At 34.3% G+C, this 20854-nt stretch overlaps 1 protein-coding gene across 1 annotated transcript in view; it reads right to left on the bottom strand.

Annotated features, from left to right (window-relative positions):
• Nucleotides 1-9681: 9681 nt before the first annotated feature.
• Nucleotides 9682-20854, bottom strand: part of LACTB2 (lactamase beta 2) — a 40618-nt gene continuing 29445 nt past the window's right edge. The window contains exons 5-7 of the mRNA XM_044665909.1: nucleotides 16067-16215; nucleotides 11150-11231; nucleotides 9682-9996 (exon numbers count right to left, since the gene is read on the bottom strand). Coding sequence (XP_044521844.1) covers nucleotides 9953-9996; nucleotides 11150-11231; nucleotides 16067-16215 — 275 coding nt within the window. The 3' untranslated portion in view covers nucleotides 9682-9952. The remainder of the gene's footprint in view (nucleotides 9997-11149; nucleotides 11232-16066; nucleotides 16216-20854) is intronic.

Below are 20854 nucleotides of genomic sequence, written 5' to 3'. Positions count from 1 at the left end.
TTTTGTTTACATTTGCACGGTCATGTTTTTATAAGTTCTGAGGTTCCCCCTTGTTCTTTTTTCTCTTTCGCTCCCGGGAGTGGGCTGGTTAGTAACCTTTTAGTTAGGTCTCTTTTGTTAGTTTATTATTAATAACATATTTATAAATGTAAGATTTAATATTTTGTATATTAATTTTAAAATCCACATGTGTTTTACTAAACTGCTCTCCAAACTTGTGTTAAACTCCTACCAAAATTTTTAACCCTTAACACCTGGAAGCAAGCTTCCTAGCCTTATATGGGAAAACACCATCAGAGACTCCTTTTGCATAAGCATGTTTGAAGTGCCAAATAGAGAAATTTGTATTTATATTAAGGTAATGTATGTATATAAAGGTAATGGAGAATGATTGGAGTTGATTGAGTTCCTACTCAATTAAAATGGGTGGCATAGTTACACCTGTGAGTTAGGAGTATTTCTTTGGCAGCTGTACAGATGTATAGGATAGGTTTCTTTTGTGTAAGAACAGATTGGAGATAGAAGATATAAGGCAAGGAAATCAGTGAGGAACTATGAGAACAATCCAGAATAGAGATGACAAGGGCTGGAACTAGGGTAGTGATGCTATAAATGGCAAAAAGAGTCAGCACAATTCAGCGATTGATTGATTACAATCAATAGGCTGATGGAAAGTGAGGAATAAGGATGATTCCCAGGTTGTAAATTTGTATTACTAGAATAATAATGGTGCCTTTAACAGAAATAGGATATTTAGAAGTAGACTTGTTTTCTTGGAAAACATAAATGATTCCTGTTTTAGAATCTTGATTTTGAGATATCTATGGAATAAGCATCCAATTAAAAACATTCAAAAGGTAGTTGGAGATGTGTGATTGGAATTCAAGAGAAGCTACTGGCAAAGTATTGGCACCCTTGCAGAGCCTGCACTGGGGGACCTGCTCTGTTCCTCCCTTCCCAGGACCCAAGGACATGTTTCACATGCCCAGCCCCTCTGTCTAGCTGCCCAAAGTGAGCACTTCCTCCCTCTGCACTCTGGGGTAACTTCGGGGCTCACAGGCAGCTTGAAATTGCAGTTTGGGCATGTGAACTTGAAAATCCTCATAAAGGCTGCTATGGTTTTGTGATCTTAGCATGGTGCCTTGCTTGTAATAGATATGTATGTATGTACATATGTGAATACATATGTATATATGTACACATATTTTTTAAATGAAAAAAAATCTGCTTTCTCTTTTTCTCATGTTAGCCTTCTACCCTCATCCCTGACTAAGGAGAAAAGAAAAAGAAAACTGTGACTACAAACATTTTTGAGTATTCATATTGCCCACGTCTAGGAAAAACACATCTCATTCAGCACTGTCTCATTCTCCACCTCTCTATATGAAAGTATGTGGCATGTTTCATCATTAGTTTTCTGAAATTGTAGTTGATAATTGCATTACTTGGTTCTTAATTTTTTTTAACAACTATATTTCTGTCACCATATAAATTGTTTTCTTGGTGCTGTTCATTTCATTTTCCATCAATTTATATAAGTTTTCTCAGGTTTCTCTAAGCCATTTCCTCCATTTTTTATGGCAGAATAATATGGCATTGCATTTATATATCATAATTTGTTCAGCCATTCCATGATATATGGTTAATGCCTCAGATTTCTATTCTTTGCTAACTTAAAAAGAGCCAAAAATATTCTTATTCATCTTAGAGTTGGTTTTAATTAGAATTCTGCTCAAGACCCTCTATTAAACTTCTACTAATTATTCCTTCTCTTATGTATTTTAATCCCACTTTGTGTGTAGGTGTGTATATTCTTCTTTGACTAGTTTAGATGAGAGTGAAGTTCACATGACATCTGTTTTCCTTTCCCCCACTGCATCCTATTTTTTATCAATGTCTACTTTTGACATCCTTCTTTTGGAGTTCTATGTTAGATAATGTTCCTTAAAATTTCTTTCCCTTCTCTCTCTATTGTATTCCTCATTCTATCATCAAAACATGCTAGAACTACTCTCAGATCCTCTAATTGTTGTTATTGTTTAGTCATTTTTTCTAATCCTGTCTGACTCTTCATGAACCTATTTCGTGTTTTCTTGGCAAAGAATGGTTTGCCATTTCCTTCTCTAGCTCATTTTACAGATGAGGAACTGAGGCAAACAAAGTTAAATAACTTGCTCAGGGTCATACAACTAGTAAGTATCTGAGTCTAGATTTGAACTCAGGAAATAAGTCTTTCTGACTTGGGACCTGTACTCTATCCACTGTGCCACCTCATTGCTTCCGTCTAGACTTCCTTTATGACCCCCAATGATAGGGTTCAGTGAAGGCACATTTATCATCTCTCTATTATCAATATTCAGTAAACATTTATTAAGTACCTATTTTTTTTGTCAGATGCTGTGTTAAGTACTGAGGATAAAAAATGAAAAAGACAGTTCCTGCTCTAAAGAACCTTGGAGAAGTCAAAGAAATCTAAAATCAGTACAGTTGGATATAAGTAGTTTATCATTGTTTAGACCTTTGTCACCTTTCATTGATGTTTATCTTTTTATGTTTGTTTTTTAACATCTATGTTTGAACCTTCAGAGCTTTTACAAAGTTCTGTTTTTTCTTCAGGAATTTTTGAAAGTCTTCTATTTCTAAAGTCTTCTATTTCTAAAAATCCACTTTTCATCTTTAGAATTATATCAGTTTTGCTGAGTAAATTATTCTTGGCTGAAAACCTATATCCTTATATCATATTAGCAGCAGAGTTGATGCAAACTTTTAATCATGCTCAAATAGTAAGACTCAAACATATTATTAGATATAATAATAAAAAATTTTCTGAAACAATACTATAAGCCAAATGAGATAAAATGCACTGAACTAAATAGTTAACAGCTTTTAGACAAGTCTTTAACAGTTGTGCTCTTTCTCTTGAGGAATTTTTCCTTTTTTTTAACTTTTAGTTCTCAACTAAAATTAAATCACTATGCTTTAAACATGATTTAGGATTATAAGATCTAAGAATTCTGCTTTTCATAAATAAGGACATTTTAAAGAGATTCCTGTTATGTCAAAAATCACAATAGAAATATTATCTATTGCATTTCTAAATGAACAATTGCAAACATTTTATATTATGCTTTGAACAACTGCATATAACAGCTTAATCTATAACCAAAAAGAATTTACTATTTTAATAATAGCTCTAACAAAGTAATTTATCAAATTCATGCTAGGTATTTTTATCCACAGTACAAATTGGTAAACTGAAGTAACCTATTTTAAGATTACACAATTAACACATTTTCTGATCCCTGCAATTTCCTAACACTGTCTTAATGCCAAATAGTAGAATAAATTCTGATTTCTCATAAGCATCCTATTAGGAGAGATACATTTTAATTTAAAATGAGATCAGAGTAAATTCAATGATACTTGGATCTGTTTTCCAAAAGCATCACACAAAATTTCAATTTGTGATTTCAATTATTTAGTATTTATGGGGACACTATTTCCAGTTAATCCACTGCCAAAGATTTTTAAATGGTAGTCTGATAATGGGTTTTAATCTACCCCAATCATCCCACTTAAAAGCACATTTAAATTTAATTCAAATCTAGCTGAGCTAATGGCACCATTTAAAAACTAAGAATATAGTTCCCATTGCTTTTAGTTTATCTCTAACTTTATATAACTTTAATCTATATACTTTTAAAGCAAGCTGCAATTTTAAAAATTACTATAGTTCCCAATAAAACAAACCCATGAAATTTCACACAACCTTCCCATTTAAACAGAAACAAAATGCCTTTCAAACCTTTCTGTGAATACACTCAAACCTTTTCCTTCCCTTAAACTTCCTTTTATTTTGTTCTAATTTTATGTGATGATTAAAAGACCCAGGGTTCTGGGTAAGAAAATAAATTTATTGATTAGGCCAGTAATAACCAGTAAATTAATTTGTCCATTATCTCTCTTGGTGATCAAAGACATCTTGAATTAAATACAATTTTGGAAGCTAATTATTCAGTCCTTCCCCTAGATAGCCCAAGACATCTCTAACTGGTGAATAATGAGGAAGCAGTCCAACATTCTCTTAATTTCTCCTCAATTCCTTGGTGATATTGGAAATCATATACTTAGGCTTAGGATTTCAATATCTAGTAGAAGAGATTAGCTCAAAGCTAGTTGAGTGACATTGTCTATTCACTCCAATGTGAGACTCAAGAGTGATATTCTGCTGCCCAATCTGCAAACCTGGCCCAAGCTGCAAACCTGGCCCACGCTGATTCTTATTTACCATCTAGGATAAAATTTACAATTTCACTTTTCAATTACCCTAAAATAGAAGATACTCTAGGGAATATGAAAAGCATTCCTAAGATTTGTTAGGAACAAAAGAAAAAGGAAAGAGGTTTGAAGGACAAAACTGAGTCTCTTTAAGCTTGGAAATTAGAAATAGAACATTTCAGTTACTCACTAAAAGATGGAAGCACCAAAAATCCTTTAAGATGCTTTTAGCAATTATAAAAAATCTCTGACACCTCATACGAACTTGGCCCATTCAAATAATAGTTGAGTTCTGATTTATTATTCACAGAAATAACATGAAGAATTTTTCAAACAGATATCATAAACATTTCAAGTTGTGTTCTTAAATAAGCTTCTCTTTTTCTGGGCAAGAAGCAAAATAGTTGTCAAAAGTTCAAATATATAATCTATTATAAAAAATGGGTAGGAATCTCAGGACTTATAGTAAAATTTTTCTAATTTCAAAACACACCAATTCAAAAAGTTATTCTATGACACCATAAGGAACAGTGAAGAGGAAAAGTTCAGAAAAAACTGGAAAGACTTATATGAACAAGAGCAAAGTAGGCAGAACCAGGAGAACAGTGTTAGGGACTCATGATGGAAATGTTATCCACAGCTGAAAAAGAAACTTTTGGAGTCTGAGTGCAGATCAAAGCATCCCCTCTTCTGTCATATTTCCTTCATGCGATATGTATTGTATGTACGATATGTGACTTCTATCATGACATGAACAATTCAGAAATATGTATCATATGAAAGTATGAATATAACCTATATTGGACTATTTATCACCTTGGGGAAGGTAGATAGGGAAAAAACGAATTCTAAAATGTGAGAAATAATTGTCAAAAATTGTTTCTACGTGTAACTGAAAAATTAAAAAAGTTATTCTATATCATTTTAATTTATAAAACCTTTAACTTTCCATTAGATTTTTTTTAAACCCTTGTACTTCGGTGTATTGTCTCATAGGTGGAAGAGTGGTAAGGGTGGGCAATGGGGGTCAAGTGACTTGCCCAGGGTCACACAGCTGGGAAGTGTCTGAGGCCGGGTTTGAACCTAGGACCTCCTGTCTCTAGGCCTGACTCTCACTCCACTGAGCTACCCAGCTGCCCCTTTCCATTAGATTTTCTAATAAAACTTATTCACCTAATTTATATAATCTTTTCTCCTTTCCATGAACCAGCAAAAAAAAAAACCACTTGTTCACACTAGAAAACTTATATTTTAGTAATAAATTCAGTTTTAAATTTAATTTGTGATATCAATCTCTGCCTTTACACTTCCCAAAGCTTCCCCAGATTACAGGGATGTAAAGAGAAAGAGAGACTTTGAAGACTTATAGAATTAAACATAAATAAATCAAAAGACAGAGAGAGATAGACTTGCTGGTAAAGTATTTTCCTTCTAAGCTCTGTGTACACAATTGCACATTCACCCCAATATTCCCTTTCTAGGCTTTTCTGTTACCAGCCTTTTGCACAAACATATTGCTACTCTCAATTTGGTCCTTACTAGTTGTCTCCAGAGGCTGTACTGTCTCATACACATATATGTAAACATGCACAGCACAATTAACATAAATAGCACTCTACAAAGACAGACAAAATCTGTATTAAACATATCCCCGACAGGCATCCCTTTAGGTGAACCAGTTAGAGTAGCTACTTATCTAGATTATTGCAAATTCTTTGTCCATAATTACAAATTAATCAGTTCTCCCTTTAGAAGGGCCTGTCTGAAAGGATCTGAAGTCATGGGTTATCAAACCCTTGATCAAAGAACTAAGAACTCAACCAAAAAGAGATGAGAGTTCAAGAAATTCAAAAGACTCATCCATTTTGAATTGCTCAGTCAAATCTAGGGCATACAAGGCATACACACCTGCTAGTACTGGGCATCTGGGTTTGAAAATGATGGATGCATCAAAACAATTAAATTTAGCAAAGTTACAGAATATGAAATAAACCCACATAAATCATCAAAATACCTGGGAGTCTACCTACCAAAACAAACTCAGGAACTATATGATCACAACTACAAAATATTTTTCACACAAATTAAGTCAGCTCTAAACCACTGGAAAAATATTACTTGTTTGTGGGTAGGTTGAGACAATATAATAAAAATGACAATTCTACTTAATTTACCTTTTTTCAGTGGCATACCAAACAACCCAAAATTTTTTCAGAGAGCTAAAAAAAATTAATTTGAAAGAACAAAAGGCCAAGAAAATCAAGGCATTAATAAAAAAAATATGAAAGAATGTAGCTTAGCTGTGCCAGATCTCAACTGTATTATAAAATGGCAGTCATCAAAACAATCCTGTACTGGCTAAGGAATAGAGTAGTGGATCAATGGAAGAGATTAGATTAAATATGCAGGAGTAAATGACCATAGTAATCTAATGTTTGACAAATCCGTAGATTCAAGCTTTTAGAAGAAGAACTCATTATATTCCAAAAGCTTCTGGGAAAAGAGGAAAATAATATGATAAAAATTAGGCATAAACCTCATGTCATATGCCAAGGTAAAGTCAAAATGCATACATGAGGTGCTCCTGCTGTTGGTGCTGCTGCTGGTGCTGGTGCTGGTGCTGGTGCTGCTGCCACAGCAGCTGCTTCTGCTTCCTCTTGCTTTCTCATGCCCTTTTTCCCCTCCCTCTGTCATCAGAGCCTCTTCTAGGCGTTGTCACTTCTGGCCGCTCTTTCTGGGGTCCAATCCTGTCTGGAAAATGTCTGATGACTTTTCATTGGCAGATGCTCTACCAGAACATTCACCTGCCAGAAATTCCACTGGGAGCAGTACAAAACCTGGTCACCCATCACAGGGCTGGCCAGATTCCAATCCTTAGAATAACCCAAATGCTCCGCCTTCTGTGCCATCTGGACTTCCAACAAGTGCATCACCCTCCAGTGTGCCTTTTGGACCTACGTCCGCAGGAATATACCCCTCAGCGCCCTGGACCTCCAGCACCCTTTCCTACCTCTGGACTATCTTGTCCTCCACCTGGTGGTCCTCATCTGACTCCATCTGTGCCAGGTCCTGGTCCTAACTGGGTCATATCCTACACCAAAAATGCCCTTTTCAGACCTTTCATGATCATATGGTACACCCACAGATCCAGCTACATCTGGTCTCCCAGGGCCATGGGGACCAACGTTGTTTTTTATCATCTTTACCTTCTGTCTTAGAACTGATGCTTTGGTACTAAAGCAAAAGAATAATAAGGGCTAGGCAAGTGACTTGCCCAGTTTAAGTGACTTTCCTAGGGCTAGGAAGTGGCTAGGAAGTATCTGGGGCCAAGATATGAACTGTCTCAAGGCCTGGCTCTCTATTCACTCAGCCACCTAGCTGCCCCCACTAAAAAAACTAATTATATATAACAATAATAATATAATTAATATAATAATGTATACTATATAACTAATATAATACTATAACTGGTGGAGTTGTGAACTGATACAACCATTCTGGAGAGCAATTTGGAACCATGCCAAAAGCACCATAAAACTGTAAGTGCGCTGTATCCCAAAGAGATAAAAGATAAGGACCTATCTGTACAAAAAATATTTAAAGCAGTTCTTTTTGTGGTGGCAAAGAATTGGATACTGAAGTGATGCCTATCAATTGGGGAATGGCTAAACAAGTTGTATAATGGAATTGTAATGGAATATTATTGTACCATAAGAAATGATAAACAGGACAATAAAAAAAACAAACAAACCTGGAAAGCCTTATACAATCAGAATACTGTACACACAGTAATAGCAAGCAATAAGGTACAATGATCAATTGTGAATGACTTAACTATCATGAGCAATACAAAGCTCTAGAACAGTGATGGTAAACCTATGGCACGGGTGCCAAAGAGGGCATGTAGAGAGCTCTCTGTGGGCACATGGGCCACCCTCCCCAACCCCCCCACCCTCCATCAGAGTTCATTGCTAGAAGGGCAGGGGGACTCAGGCAGAGCTGCTCCCCTCCCCGTCTCTACCATACTTGATGGCATTTTTTCATATCACTTGCCCCTCTGTCCTGCAGCCCAAAGGGAGCGCTTTCACCCTCCCCTGTGAGGGGTAAGGTATGGCAGGGCATGTGGTCTGGGGGTGGGGCATGGCATGACACTCAGTCTGGGGGGTAGGGTGGGGGCAGAGCCTGGCACTCCATCTCTAAAAGATTCACCATCACTGCTCTAGGATAATTCTATCCACTGCCATAGAAGGAACTAATGGAGTCTGAATGTAGATTGAAGCATGTCATTCTTCACTTTATTTCCTCCATAAATTAAGTAATGTGTATTTTTCTTTCACAACATGACAAACATAGAATTATGCATTGTATAGTTTTCCTAGGAATGAATCTAAGCTATAAATAGCCAAATAAAAAACAAATGCTCCAAAGCTATAATAGAGAAATGCAAATTAAAGTAACTTTAGTGATTTACATCCCACCTATTAGCAAAATTGGCAAAAGAAAATTACAAATGTTGGAGGTTTTGTGGGGAAATAGGCACATAGATCTGCTATTGGTGGGTTGAATCCACAGAACAGTGAATTGGTTCAACCATTCTGGAAAGCAGTAGTAATAGGTAGTAGTAGGTAGTAGTAGTAGGAGGAGGAGGAGTACCTGAGCTATGCTTTTCTTTAAAGGATTTGCTTTAGATATTTTGGAGCCATTCTCTTTTTTTTCTGGGTTTGTCTTGAATATCCTTTCACTCATGGTTTTGCGGTGTGATTCTTTTTTTTTTTTTTTTTTTTTTGTAATTCTAGCTTCTCAGGTCCAACCTCTGTTGCACTTCTTTAGGGAAGTCTGGGCTAAGTGGCTGCTGAGGTTGCCACGTGACATTGGACACGCAAATTAGGAGGGAGGAACAGGAAGTGACCCATAAGTGACCCCTTTAAAAGGAGAAGGTCCTCAGTCAGTGGAGGGTCTTTGGTGGAAGACAGCATCTGGCGAGGACCTCTTCTGGTTCATGGAGGAGTGTTGGAATGCTGAGACTCTGGTGAGACCTCTGACTGCTTCCCTTTGAATTGTCACGTGGGTAAGTTAGGCTGACTCTCTCTCTCTTCCCTTGCCGTTTCTGGAGGCTCTAGCCTTAAGGAGGCCTCTCGTGCCTCTGGTCCAGGCCAGAGTTTCTCTCTCTCAATTTCCCTACCTTCAACTTTCCTAATTGTAAATAAATCAACATAAAAGTCAATTTTGACTTGAGATTATTGGGGAAATTTCCCCTGGTGACCACCTTTTAATATATTGAACCCACAAACCGCCTATTTCCCCCTTAAAGAAGTAGGAAGGATTAAAAATGAGGTTGTGCTGTTTTAGAGGAAATTAAGGAAAAAATATTGTTACTTTTGTCAATTGACAACTTTCAAGGAAGACTGTTCAAAATAAACTTTTTTATTAATTTTAAAGTACAGCAGTCTTAATTAGTCCTTTAAGAACTCACAAATTATTACAATCTATTCATAAAGTCTTGAAATTAACAAAGTTAGATGTATTATAATTATAATCTATACCCTGTAGATTATAAAATTCTTATTTTTCTGATAATGGAGCAAAAGTAATTATTTGCAGCTAGTTTCTTTTTCCATATTCTATAGCATACATCTCAATAAAGATTTCATATTCTTTATTTATTGGCATAAAATTAGAGATTGGCTTTCCATTTCTTTTCAGGAGTCATTTGGCTTGCTGTGAAAAGAAAAAAGAGAAAAAAATTTAAATAAATTAAGCTGATTTAAAGAGATGTTAAGTACATAACAATATTCTATGCCTCATATGAAAACTTGCATCATTATTTTGTAGATGTGGATAATATATATTGCTTTAAGATTTTTACATTTTATGAAGAATTAAAGTAATCTTTAGCAATCTGAAACTTCCATAATGATGACTGAATTATTTTAATAAATCTTTTCATTTTTAATAAATACGAGAATAGCCATTTCACTATTTCCAGGGTAATTAGGGCTTTCTCCCATTCTTTTTCAGAAAATATACGCTTTGTTGACTTGATTAGGAAAAGCTATCAAAAAATGAAAATTATCTCTGTGACTGATCTGTTCTAACAGATCAATAATAATTTAACAGATCAATAATAATAACATCTATATAGCACCAGTCACTATATTCAGAACTTTACAAATATCTCATTTGATCCTTATAACAATCTTGAGAGGTGGTTATTATTTTCTCCATTTTATAGTTGAGGAAACTGAGCTAGAGTAAGTGACTTGCCAAAGGTCATATAGCTAGTTAAGTGTATGAGGTCAGATTGAACTCAGGTCTTTCTGACTCCAGGGACTGCTGGGGTCTGAAGTCAAGAAGACTCTTCTTCTTGAGTTCAAATATGGCCTCATTAACTGTCTGTGACTCTGGGCAAGTCATTTAACCCTGTTTGCCTCAGTTTTCTCAGCTATAAAATGATCTGGAGAAGGAAATGGCAAACCATTCCAGTATCTTTGCCAAGAAAACCCAAATGGAGTTAGGGGTTAGACAAAACTAAATACCAACTTCCACCAATTTAGTGTTCTATCCACTGCATAAGCTAGCTGCCTCAAAAAACCATTAAGAATGGCTGATTCCATATAAGTCTTTGTTCTGCCCCCACCCCTAACTCTCATTCTCTGTCTCTTTTGGTATCTCCCTCCCCAAATGGATTTTTTGGATCTTTGTAACTGGCCAGTTCTACCATCCATACCTCTGACATATAATGGATTGGGCAGATGGTCAGAAGCTGTATTTCAAGAAACATTTTTTTCTACATGAGTAGCTGATAGAGAACTATGGAAAAACTGACAATGTTAAAAAATAAAGTAGAATTGCACTTTTAAAGAATACTTACATACTTTTCCATCTTTTTCTAATTTGTGCAAATGAAGGGAGAGGTTACGTTTAGCTGCTTTATATAAATGCTCAGGAGTGTTCTAAGAAGAAACAAGAGTGGAAGAAAAATATTATTTTTGAAAATCCATTAGGTAAATTTATTTTATAGAACTTCTTGGAACAAAGTGATATCAAGAAAAGCTTTATCCGGAGGAACTCCTATAAGCGGTCATAAAAATCTTTTACATTGTTAATAAGCTTTATGTTTTAGGCTGACATACTCAATCCTTATAGTATTATTTTTGAGTAGATGGCCTAACCTATACATGAAAATATCTTTGCATACTTTTATAATTTAATAAACAATTGGGACTCAGATTTTACACTTAAATTTTTTTATAGGATCTAATATTTAATAACCACCTAACTGATTGGTTAGCATTAACAAAGAATATAATTAGGATTTATTTGTTCAGCATCTACTACAAAAAAATTAATTATGAAAAAAATTAATGTTCTCCCTAACCTCCCTTACTCCCCACCCCCAAACTCCCTAAAGAGGAAAGCTAGAGGAAAAAGAAGTGACTCAAGAATGAAATCAGAGGAAGAAGTGGTGGGATAAAAGGGAGAAGGCAAGGAAGGGGTCACAGAAACAAATATTCACAAATAGACATACTCACAAAGAGAAATAGGAGAGAACATGCAGGTATTTTACAGAAATGGCAGGACATTAAATTAATCAGAAAAGAATTTATCCATCTAGATGAACTCTGAAGAAACAGCGATGCCTAAAAGGAGGATTTCTGTTTGCAGCAGTACTTTGAAGGACCTGTGATCTCATTGATCTCATTAAGAGTAAACACTTCCTCCAGGCATGCAGATTGCAACACAATCACACTTTCTTATTTGTACAACTCTGGTCTAAGTTATCCCCTTATTTGTACAACTCTGGTCTAAGTTATCCCCTACATTTTCTCTAGTATCTACTTAAAGGCTAAGGATTTTCCTTTAGGTTTTCTAGCATTACATGAGTAATGAACAGCATTCAGAAACTGTTGTTTAACCTTTGGTTTCCTTACAGACTGACTTCCTTTCTCCTTAACAGTAAGTCATCCACATTTATTAAGTACTTGCTATATGCCAGGCAGTTTGCTAAGCATACCAAAAAAGAAAGAAAAAAACACAACAAAATAAACAGAGAAAAAATTTCTTTGCTTTAATAGAGCTCACAATCTAATGAGAAGACAACATGGAAACAGAAATGATCAGATGGGTATAACCAGAAGAGCAGTGCCTTGAAAACAAGAAATGTGAAACATTTTTCATTTTTAACACTTCTCCATAAGTATTTTAATATATAAATACCCTTTCTGTATAAGTGTAATAATTTTTGACTTTATTATTTTCAAATATGTCATATTTTGGTGGTTGTCATAGTAAGAGAGGTTTCGTGGAAAAAGTAGGAAAAGAAAGATTTCTAAAATAATTATTTTTAAATGTACAATCCAGACAAATAAAAATGCCACCAAACATTGATGGTAATGATTTTCCCTCTCAGAACTCAAATAGAATTTTGCTTTGTAACTCTAATGTACTTAGTGGAAAATTACTAATGCCAGCTTTCTATGTTGATAAATGTCTTATCCCTATTCTGTATTATAAGTTACTTGTGGGCAGAGTTCTAGCTCTTAGTGTTGTACCCAGTAGGAGAAAATAAATATTACATTTTGTAAATTTCATTTCAGATCAACTATTCTGAAATTTATAATTTAAGTGATTTTAATGGAGAAAATGTTTTCCCATAAAACAGGTGAGTTTATAATAAAAATAAATATTCAGAATTTCAATATGTAGAAGTTACCAAAATTTATCAAGTTAAATACATATCTCCTTGTAATAAATACTGTCACAATAAAAAAAGTTACGATAAAAACATACCAAAATATTTTCAACAATAGTTAATAAGATGCAATTTCAATAGGTTGAAAAACTGATTTCTTTCTTGATTTTTATTGCAATGAAATTGTGCTGAAAAATTTTAAATGGGGTTGAAAAACTATGAAAGCATGTGTTATCTGTATCTGTTAGTAATCTGGGGATGGTCAAATTTTGTTTACACCCATTAAATAATAAATGCATGAATAAATAAATGCATAATATATGTATTTATTAGTTACTTTCTTAACCAAATCAATAAATAGTAGTAGACATACGTTAATATTTTTTGGTTTACAGTTCATATAAATGCTAAGTTTTGAAATATACGTATTCAAAATTGAATATTAAGATTAATTTCACCACTGTCATTCTTTAGTAACCTATAGTATGCCTCAGTATTTCTTTGTTACCAGTATGCTACTTTGCCAGAATACTAATATTTATGATCAAGTGATAATTCTTTTTTCTTTAATTCCTAAAGCATTTCCAAGTAGATATGATACCATCAATAAGATATATGCTAAGTGATTCAAGAAGTTGCTGTTAACTTTTTTAGACTACTAGAGTACCTAGTGAGTTACAATGTATTAAACGGACTAAGTGAAAGTACACAGTTGCCTAACTTTTGAAGCACCTTAATAAAAAAGCGTGCAAATTATAGTGAAAGTGATATTGGTTTAGGAGCTAATAATCTCCCTAAGTATTCCATTTAATACTAAAGACTAAATTAGCTAATTGAGAGACTAGATCATCCAAAAGTCAGCATGGCTTCATCAAGAATGGATCATGCCAGAATGACTCATTTCCTTTTTAAATGAGGTTACCAAGCTGATAGGCCAGTCAATCAATAAGTAATTACTAAATGCTTACCAGGTGTCAGGCTCTCTAGAAAGCATTAAATTTGTAGATCCTATAGATATAATTTACCTAGATTTTAGCAAAATATTTGGCATGCTCTCATGCTATCGTTATAGGGAAGAAAAGGGGGGGAAAGTATGCTTAATTAATCATTAATGGGTAAAATGTTAATTTGGTGGAAGGTCTCTACTGCAGTTCCCCAGAGATCTGAGCTTTCCCAACATTTTTATCAGTGTCTTAGATGAATGTATAGATGATGAGTTTGTCTAATTTGTAGCTGATAGGAATCTAGGTTCCTAGTTTGAGATTCAGATAAAAGATCTTAATAGGCAAAAATGAACTGATTCTTATATGAAATAGGAATAAATTTGAAATCTTACAAAATTAATTATTTAAAAATCAAACATAAGTATAAGATTGGGAAATATTATGGTTAGGCAATATTTCTCATGGAAAAAATAAGTCTGAGTTTTTTTGGGGGGGGGATACCACAAAGTTAATATGAAGCTGCACTGTGACACTGCTGCCCCAAATTAATGCTGCATTAAGAGACAGTTGCCAGAACAATGTGATAGCCCTATCCTAGTCTAGTCTTATCCCATAGTGAGAATACTGTGTTCATTTCTAGGCTCCATGTTTTATGAAGGACATTGACAAGCCTGAGCACATCCAGAGAAAGATGAAGAGGGTTGTGAGGGTCAACCTCACAAGGGAAGGATGCTAATTGAGAGTTCTAAGGTATTTAACCTGGAAAAGAAATTAAATGGAATGGTAGATAATAGCTGCCTTCAGTTATTTTATGTTGGAAGAGGAAACAGACTTCTCAAATCAAGTGGAGAAAATCAGGAAGTGACCATGGAGTAGATTTTAGCACTGTTTCAGGAAAAAATTAAAAAATTAGAATGGGCTGCTTTAAGTAGCAGTGAATTTCCTCTCCCTGAAGGTTTTCAAGTAGAGTTGATATTGTAGAAACAACTGTTTTTCAGCTCTGGACTGAACTGAATTCACTAGCTGAATTCAATTCTGAAGCCCCTTCTAACTTTTTGATTTTCTTTTGAATGTCACTGTAAACATTGCAAACAACCACACTAAAATATTCCCATTTAAAAATAAGTGTTTTTTATTTTGTATTCATATTCTCTTCCTCTGTATCTTTAGGCTTTTTATTATATATTACAATATTATTATTTAAGATTTGATTGATAAATTTTTGTTAGTGGTTGGGTGGGGTAAGCTTCCAATTCCTCTGACTTAATTTAGTCTTTAATACTTCTGCTTCATGTTAATTTCTTTGTGATAAGAATTTCTTTTTTTTTTGTATGTTTTTTTACTCACTGATTACTTGCTAGTATCTTCTAGTTAAATCTGACAGGTAGTCTAGTTATATTATATAGGAAGGAGTGATTGTGATGACTCATTTTCTCAGGAAAAAAGTGTGAAAAAGTATAGCATCTTATTTACCTGACATCATGGAAAAATGAGATGTTCTACTCAAGTAGAACTTCCAGATGACTAAGGTTTACTTTAAAGTATCAAAATATTAACAATTAAAACTATTCTTGATGAAAATTTCTAAAATATATTACATATTCCTTTATCTTCTCAGAATATAATGAACACAAATCTTTTCTTGATCGGATGAATAATATTTATTATCATCATCATCAATCATTATTACAGTGCTATAATATAGTAATACTGTCAGGGCTACTAAGGCATTTAGGATGCTGGTATTTATACCCCTCCTAATGCTAGCAAGCTGCCAACAATAGCCACTTTTTAATGCTGTTACCTGAGTCCTTGCTTTAAGACTCTTCTAACTTGTAGCCTCTAACCTGTTGTAGGTTAGCTTAAGTTAACTGGATTCTCTCAGGGAGTAAAATATGTATGCTTTATTGTGCTTGGCTACATGACAGCTGCTTTTGTGTTCAGAGGCCTTTTCCCTCTTATTCCCCAATTAATAGCTGTGTTCTGGATGGCTGAGGCTATTAGAAGTTGTGATTTCTAGTGAAGGAGGTGACATTGTGTACATACATAATCAACATGTGGCCTCTCTATACTCTGCTAATGATATATAACAGTAATGAAATTTTGTCTTCAATTTTGGATCTGTATAAACCAGAAAATAAACTTGAATTACCTTATAAATAATCCTTACAAGCTCCATTTCAGTAAATAACTCTCCAACATTATCGTTAAAAAAATTAAGAATTTGACGTTCTCGTGCATTTCTGTGAGAAATGTATTCTCGAATTTTAGCTTCAGCATTATAGATGACTGGTCCATGTCCTAAATTAAAATATATTTACAAAACACAAACCATTTAGGTAAAAAGAGCTCATTTATTTAACCAATTCCTAACAGTTCTAAAGGATATGAATTTTTCTGACTGCTATAAAGTTATAATAAATAAAATTTAAGGTATAATCTTAAATAGAATTATATTAAAGTAGAATATGTACCAAATGCCCTTATGCACATTAAAGGCAATACATATAGAATGGAAGAATGAATAATGAGATTTGTTAAAATTTAAACTTGAAAGTAGTAGGAATGTAAGAATGATTAGGTGATGCTTCATTATTTGAACTTTACTAATTTGGAAGTTGTGATAGTTTTTGTATTAGCTGTGTTTCATAAGCCATTTCTAAATAAAGAAAACAAGCTAGCTTGTTACCCAATAGGTTGTAGGAGAGATGTTTAAAATAACAGAGAACAAAATAGTTTCAAGAGGCACAAATCATGGATGTGCTACCTCTATACAAATGGAACAAATTGTTCTATTTATTAAAATAGGCATAGTCTAAGCACCAATTCATTAGCCTAGTTTGAGTTCTTTAGGAGGCAATAAAACATTTCTTTACAATATTTTGTAATTTATATTGGCTTTCTTCCCCATTTGTTTAGTCTGGTTTTCCTTTAGCATAAAAATGCAAATAATTTTCCTTTACCATAAAAATGCAAATATATCCAGCATAAAAACCATCAAGTGAGTATTATGTAGTGTGAAGGTTACAATGTATGAACTGGTTTTTTAAAAGTAACATCTTAAAAGGTAATGAAAAACAGCCCGTTTCCAGAGAAAATACCCTCACACCCCCATTCTAGAACAGCAAGAAACTGCCCCCAAATAAATAAGTAGTTAGTAAGAGAAAAACCAATTGCTTTCGATAATTATAACTTTATAACTATAACTCTAGGCTTAGATGAATATTACTAAGCACTAACTGGCTGATGTTGTTCCTGAGCTATTATAATGCATTTTTTGAAGATAGCAGAGAATGAGAGAAATGCCACAAGCCTGAAGGCTAAGTGCTACACCAATTTAAGAAAAAAAAAGAGAGAAAGAACAAGAGGATGAAGTCTGTAAATGATAGATCAGGACATCAAATCTTGGCAAAATCCTATATGTTATGATCAAAACAATTCAGTATGACTCATCAAGAACAGGTCATGTAAGCTGGGTGGCTCAGTGGATTGAGAGATAGGAGGTCCTAGGTTCAAATATGGCCTCATATACCTCCTAGCTGTGTGACCCTGGGCATGTCACTTGCTCTCCATTGCCTAGCCCTTACCACTCTTCTGCCTTGAAGCCAAGTTGGAAGGTAAGGGTTTAAATAAAAAAAAAAATAGAACAGGTCATCATTTACCTTTTTTTTATGATAGCTATAAGATATAGTTTATTTAGATTTTAGAAGAGGATTGAAAAAAGCCTCATATTATTCTTGTGGAAAAGATAGAGAAATGTGGGCTAAAAAGTATCTAGTGAAGTGTTCTAGGTAGTTGGATGACAATGTATAGAATGCAGGATTTGGAATCAGGAAGATCTTCAAATGTTTCTTGAATTTAATTTCTTCAAAAGAACTACAAAACAGTTCAATTTCTCATACAAATCTTTCTTATTCATTATATATTAAAATATGTATTTGTTGATAATTAAATTAATAACTAAGTTCACAATAAAAAAGAAAATTTAAACAAATTAAATAGAACTTAATAAAAATGTTAAAAAAGAATGGGGGGAAACTGGCTCAGGTACCTGTAGTGCCTAGATGGTTTCCCATAGGTCTTTTATTTCTCTAAGTCCTAACATCCCTATTTTAGGTCGCTACTCCTGAATTCTACCCTTCTCTTAAACCTGGGCCAAAAGAGCTACCAACAGTAGCTTGGAGTTAAGAATATACCCCAGATACACTGCATACAGTTAAATAGGCTTTTACAGTTAGTATAGGAATCTAATTACCATTTATACTATTGTTTAAAAAGTAAAAATGTTCAAGTTCCAAGCAGTGAATTTGGGGAATGTAATTCTTATAGATTAGAAACTGTAGTTATCTCTTTTTGCAGCTTCTTGATACCTATGTGAACTTGGGCAAGTCAGATAAGATCTCTGGGCTTCAGTTATTTTTCTTCTTTATGAATAATTCATTTACCAAGTATGTATCAAGCACTATGTGCTAGACATTTACAAGGGACTGATAAGGAAGCTTCTGATTAGTTTGACTGGGGTCTCTTCCTTCTTCTCCTCCCTCAACTTGACAAAATTACATGGTAATGGATCCCATTAATGGAGGCAGAATAGTATACTGACTCTACTGACACTTCAGAGACTGGTGCTATCTTCTGATGACTGGTTAAAATTGAGGCTCAGGAACATGCACTCTTATCAAGGGAGCTGGTCTTCCCTCTGAGTCTACAAGAATAAGAAAGCATCTCCCACCTCTGCTTCCCTTTCCTTTCCTCTGTTTTCTTGCCATTGGACTTCTGGAAAGTCTGGTGGCTAAACTCTAGACTCTTGAATTTAAAGTGACCAGTGAAACAACTGCTACCCAGGAAATCTCCGCTATCTGTTATTGGACTGTATTCTGAGGAACCTGGGAAGACTTGTATCAATTGTTACATATTGAAATGAATAGAACAAAGAGAATAATTGATATAATAACAACAATGTTGTAAAGATAAAGAACTCTGACTTAGGAAGGTAGATAAATTGGATTTTCTTAAAAAAAAAAGAAAAAACTATATTCTGAGATTATACTGCCTAGGGAACTCAAAATTCGCTCTCTGGGTTGGGCTTTAGAACTATATATATATATATATATATATTTTAACCCTTACTTTCAATTTTAGAATTAATATGATGTATTAGTGCTAAGGCAGAAGAGTGGTAAGGGCTAGGCAAAGGGGATGAAGTGCCTTGCCCAGGGTCACACAGTAAAACTGTATTCCTGAACTGAACCACCTTCTTGGCTAAGTAGAAGGATGACTCTTAATGGTATGTGCTTTGCTTGTAAATTGTAATTGCTACTCTTGTTGCTGACAGGGAAAGAGATTTTCTTACTCTACTTCTTTTTGTATTTTGAAAGAAAATACAAGGGAAACGTTAAGGAATGAGATCTAGATGTAAGAGCTCTAGACCACAGGGCCAACTTGCTTTTATAGACAATGAAGGTAAGGATGTCTGATATTCAACCAATTAATGAGCTCTGTGTTCCATCAGCTGTCAGTAAATAATGGCCTATGCCCTATAATCTTACCTGTTTGACTGGAGAATTCCTCAATTTGGTCAGGGTCCCACATGCTATAATCACCCCCCACCCCACCAACTTCTTCCTCTCTTATATTATTCCCCTCCGCACCACCTCCTTTCTTATTCTCCTTTTACTTCTCTATGGGGTAAGATTCTATACCCCAATGAATCTGAATGTTCTTCTCTGTCTGAGCCAATTCCAATGAGAGTAAGGTTTAAGTATTACCCATTGCCACCTTCATCTTTCCCATCACTATAATAGTATTTTCCCCTCTGTGCCTCTTTATGTGATATAATTTATCCTATTTTACTTTTCTCTTCCCATTTCTCTTAGTGCAATCCTCCTTTTCATCCCATGATTTTTTCTGCATATCATCCTAAACTTACTAGCTAAGCTTTTGCTCTGTCTATGATACTTTTAAGATGATAATGAAAAAAATTTAAGAGTTATAAATATCATCTTTCCATGTAGGAATATAAATAATTTGACATTATTGAGGCCCTTGAGCTTTTTCTCTTTCTTATTTACCTTTCCATGTTTCTCTTGAAATTTGTATTTGGACATCAGATTTTCTCTTTGTCTGGTCTTTTGTTTAGGAATGCTTGGAAATCTTATATTTTATTAAATTATCATATTTTCCCCTGAAAGGAAGTTTTGATGGGCAGGTGATTATTTGTTGTAAACCCACTTCCCTTGCCTTCTGGAATATCATATCCAAGACTTCCAGTTGATCAATTTGGAAGCTGTCAGATCCTGTGTAATCCTGACTGGGGCTCCATGATATTTGAATTGTTTTTTTCTGACTGTTTGCAGCATTTTCTCTTTGGCTTGGGAGCTCTTGTCATTTGGGGATTTATTGCAGAAAGTGATCTGTGGATTCTTTCAATTTCTAGCTTACCCTCTGATTCAAGAATGTGAGGGCAGTTTTCTTTGATAATTTCTTGTAATATGAGGTTTAGGCTTTTTTTTTTTTTAAAATCATGACTTTCAGAAAGTCCAAAAATTCTTAAATTATCTCTCCTAGATCTATTTTTCAGGTCAGTTGTTTTTTCAATGAGATATTTCATATTTTCTTCTACTTCTTTCAATTTTCTTTTATTGTTTCCTGATGACTCATGAAGTCATTAGTTTCTATCTGTCCAATTCTAATTTTTAAAGAATGAATTTCTTTCACGACTTTTTGATTCTCCTTTTCCATTTGGCCCATTCTACTTTTCATGGGACTCTTTTCTTCATTGGATTTTTGTGCTTCTTTTTCAGCTGACCAATTTTGCTTTTTAAGTTATTTTCTTTTTGTATTGCCTTTATTTATTTTCCTCCATTTTTCTTTGAAGTTTTGTATGTGGTTGATTGATTCTCACTATCCCCTATTAACTCTGTGCTTTGCTCTTTGTTAC

The sequence above is a fragment of the Gracilinanus agilis genome, chromosome 1 (genome assembly GCF_016433145.1).
Source record: "Gracilinanus agilis isolate LMUSP501 chromosome 1, AgileGrace, whole genome shotgun sequence".
Lineage (NCBI taxonomy): Eukaryota > Metazoa > Chordata > Mammalia > Didelphimorphia > Didelphidae > Gracilinanus > Gracilinanus agilis.
Note: the sequence above shows the minus strand (reverse complement) of the source record. Positions and strands in the feature narration are given on the sequence as shown.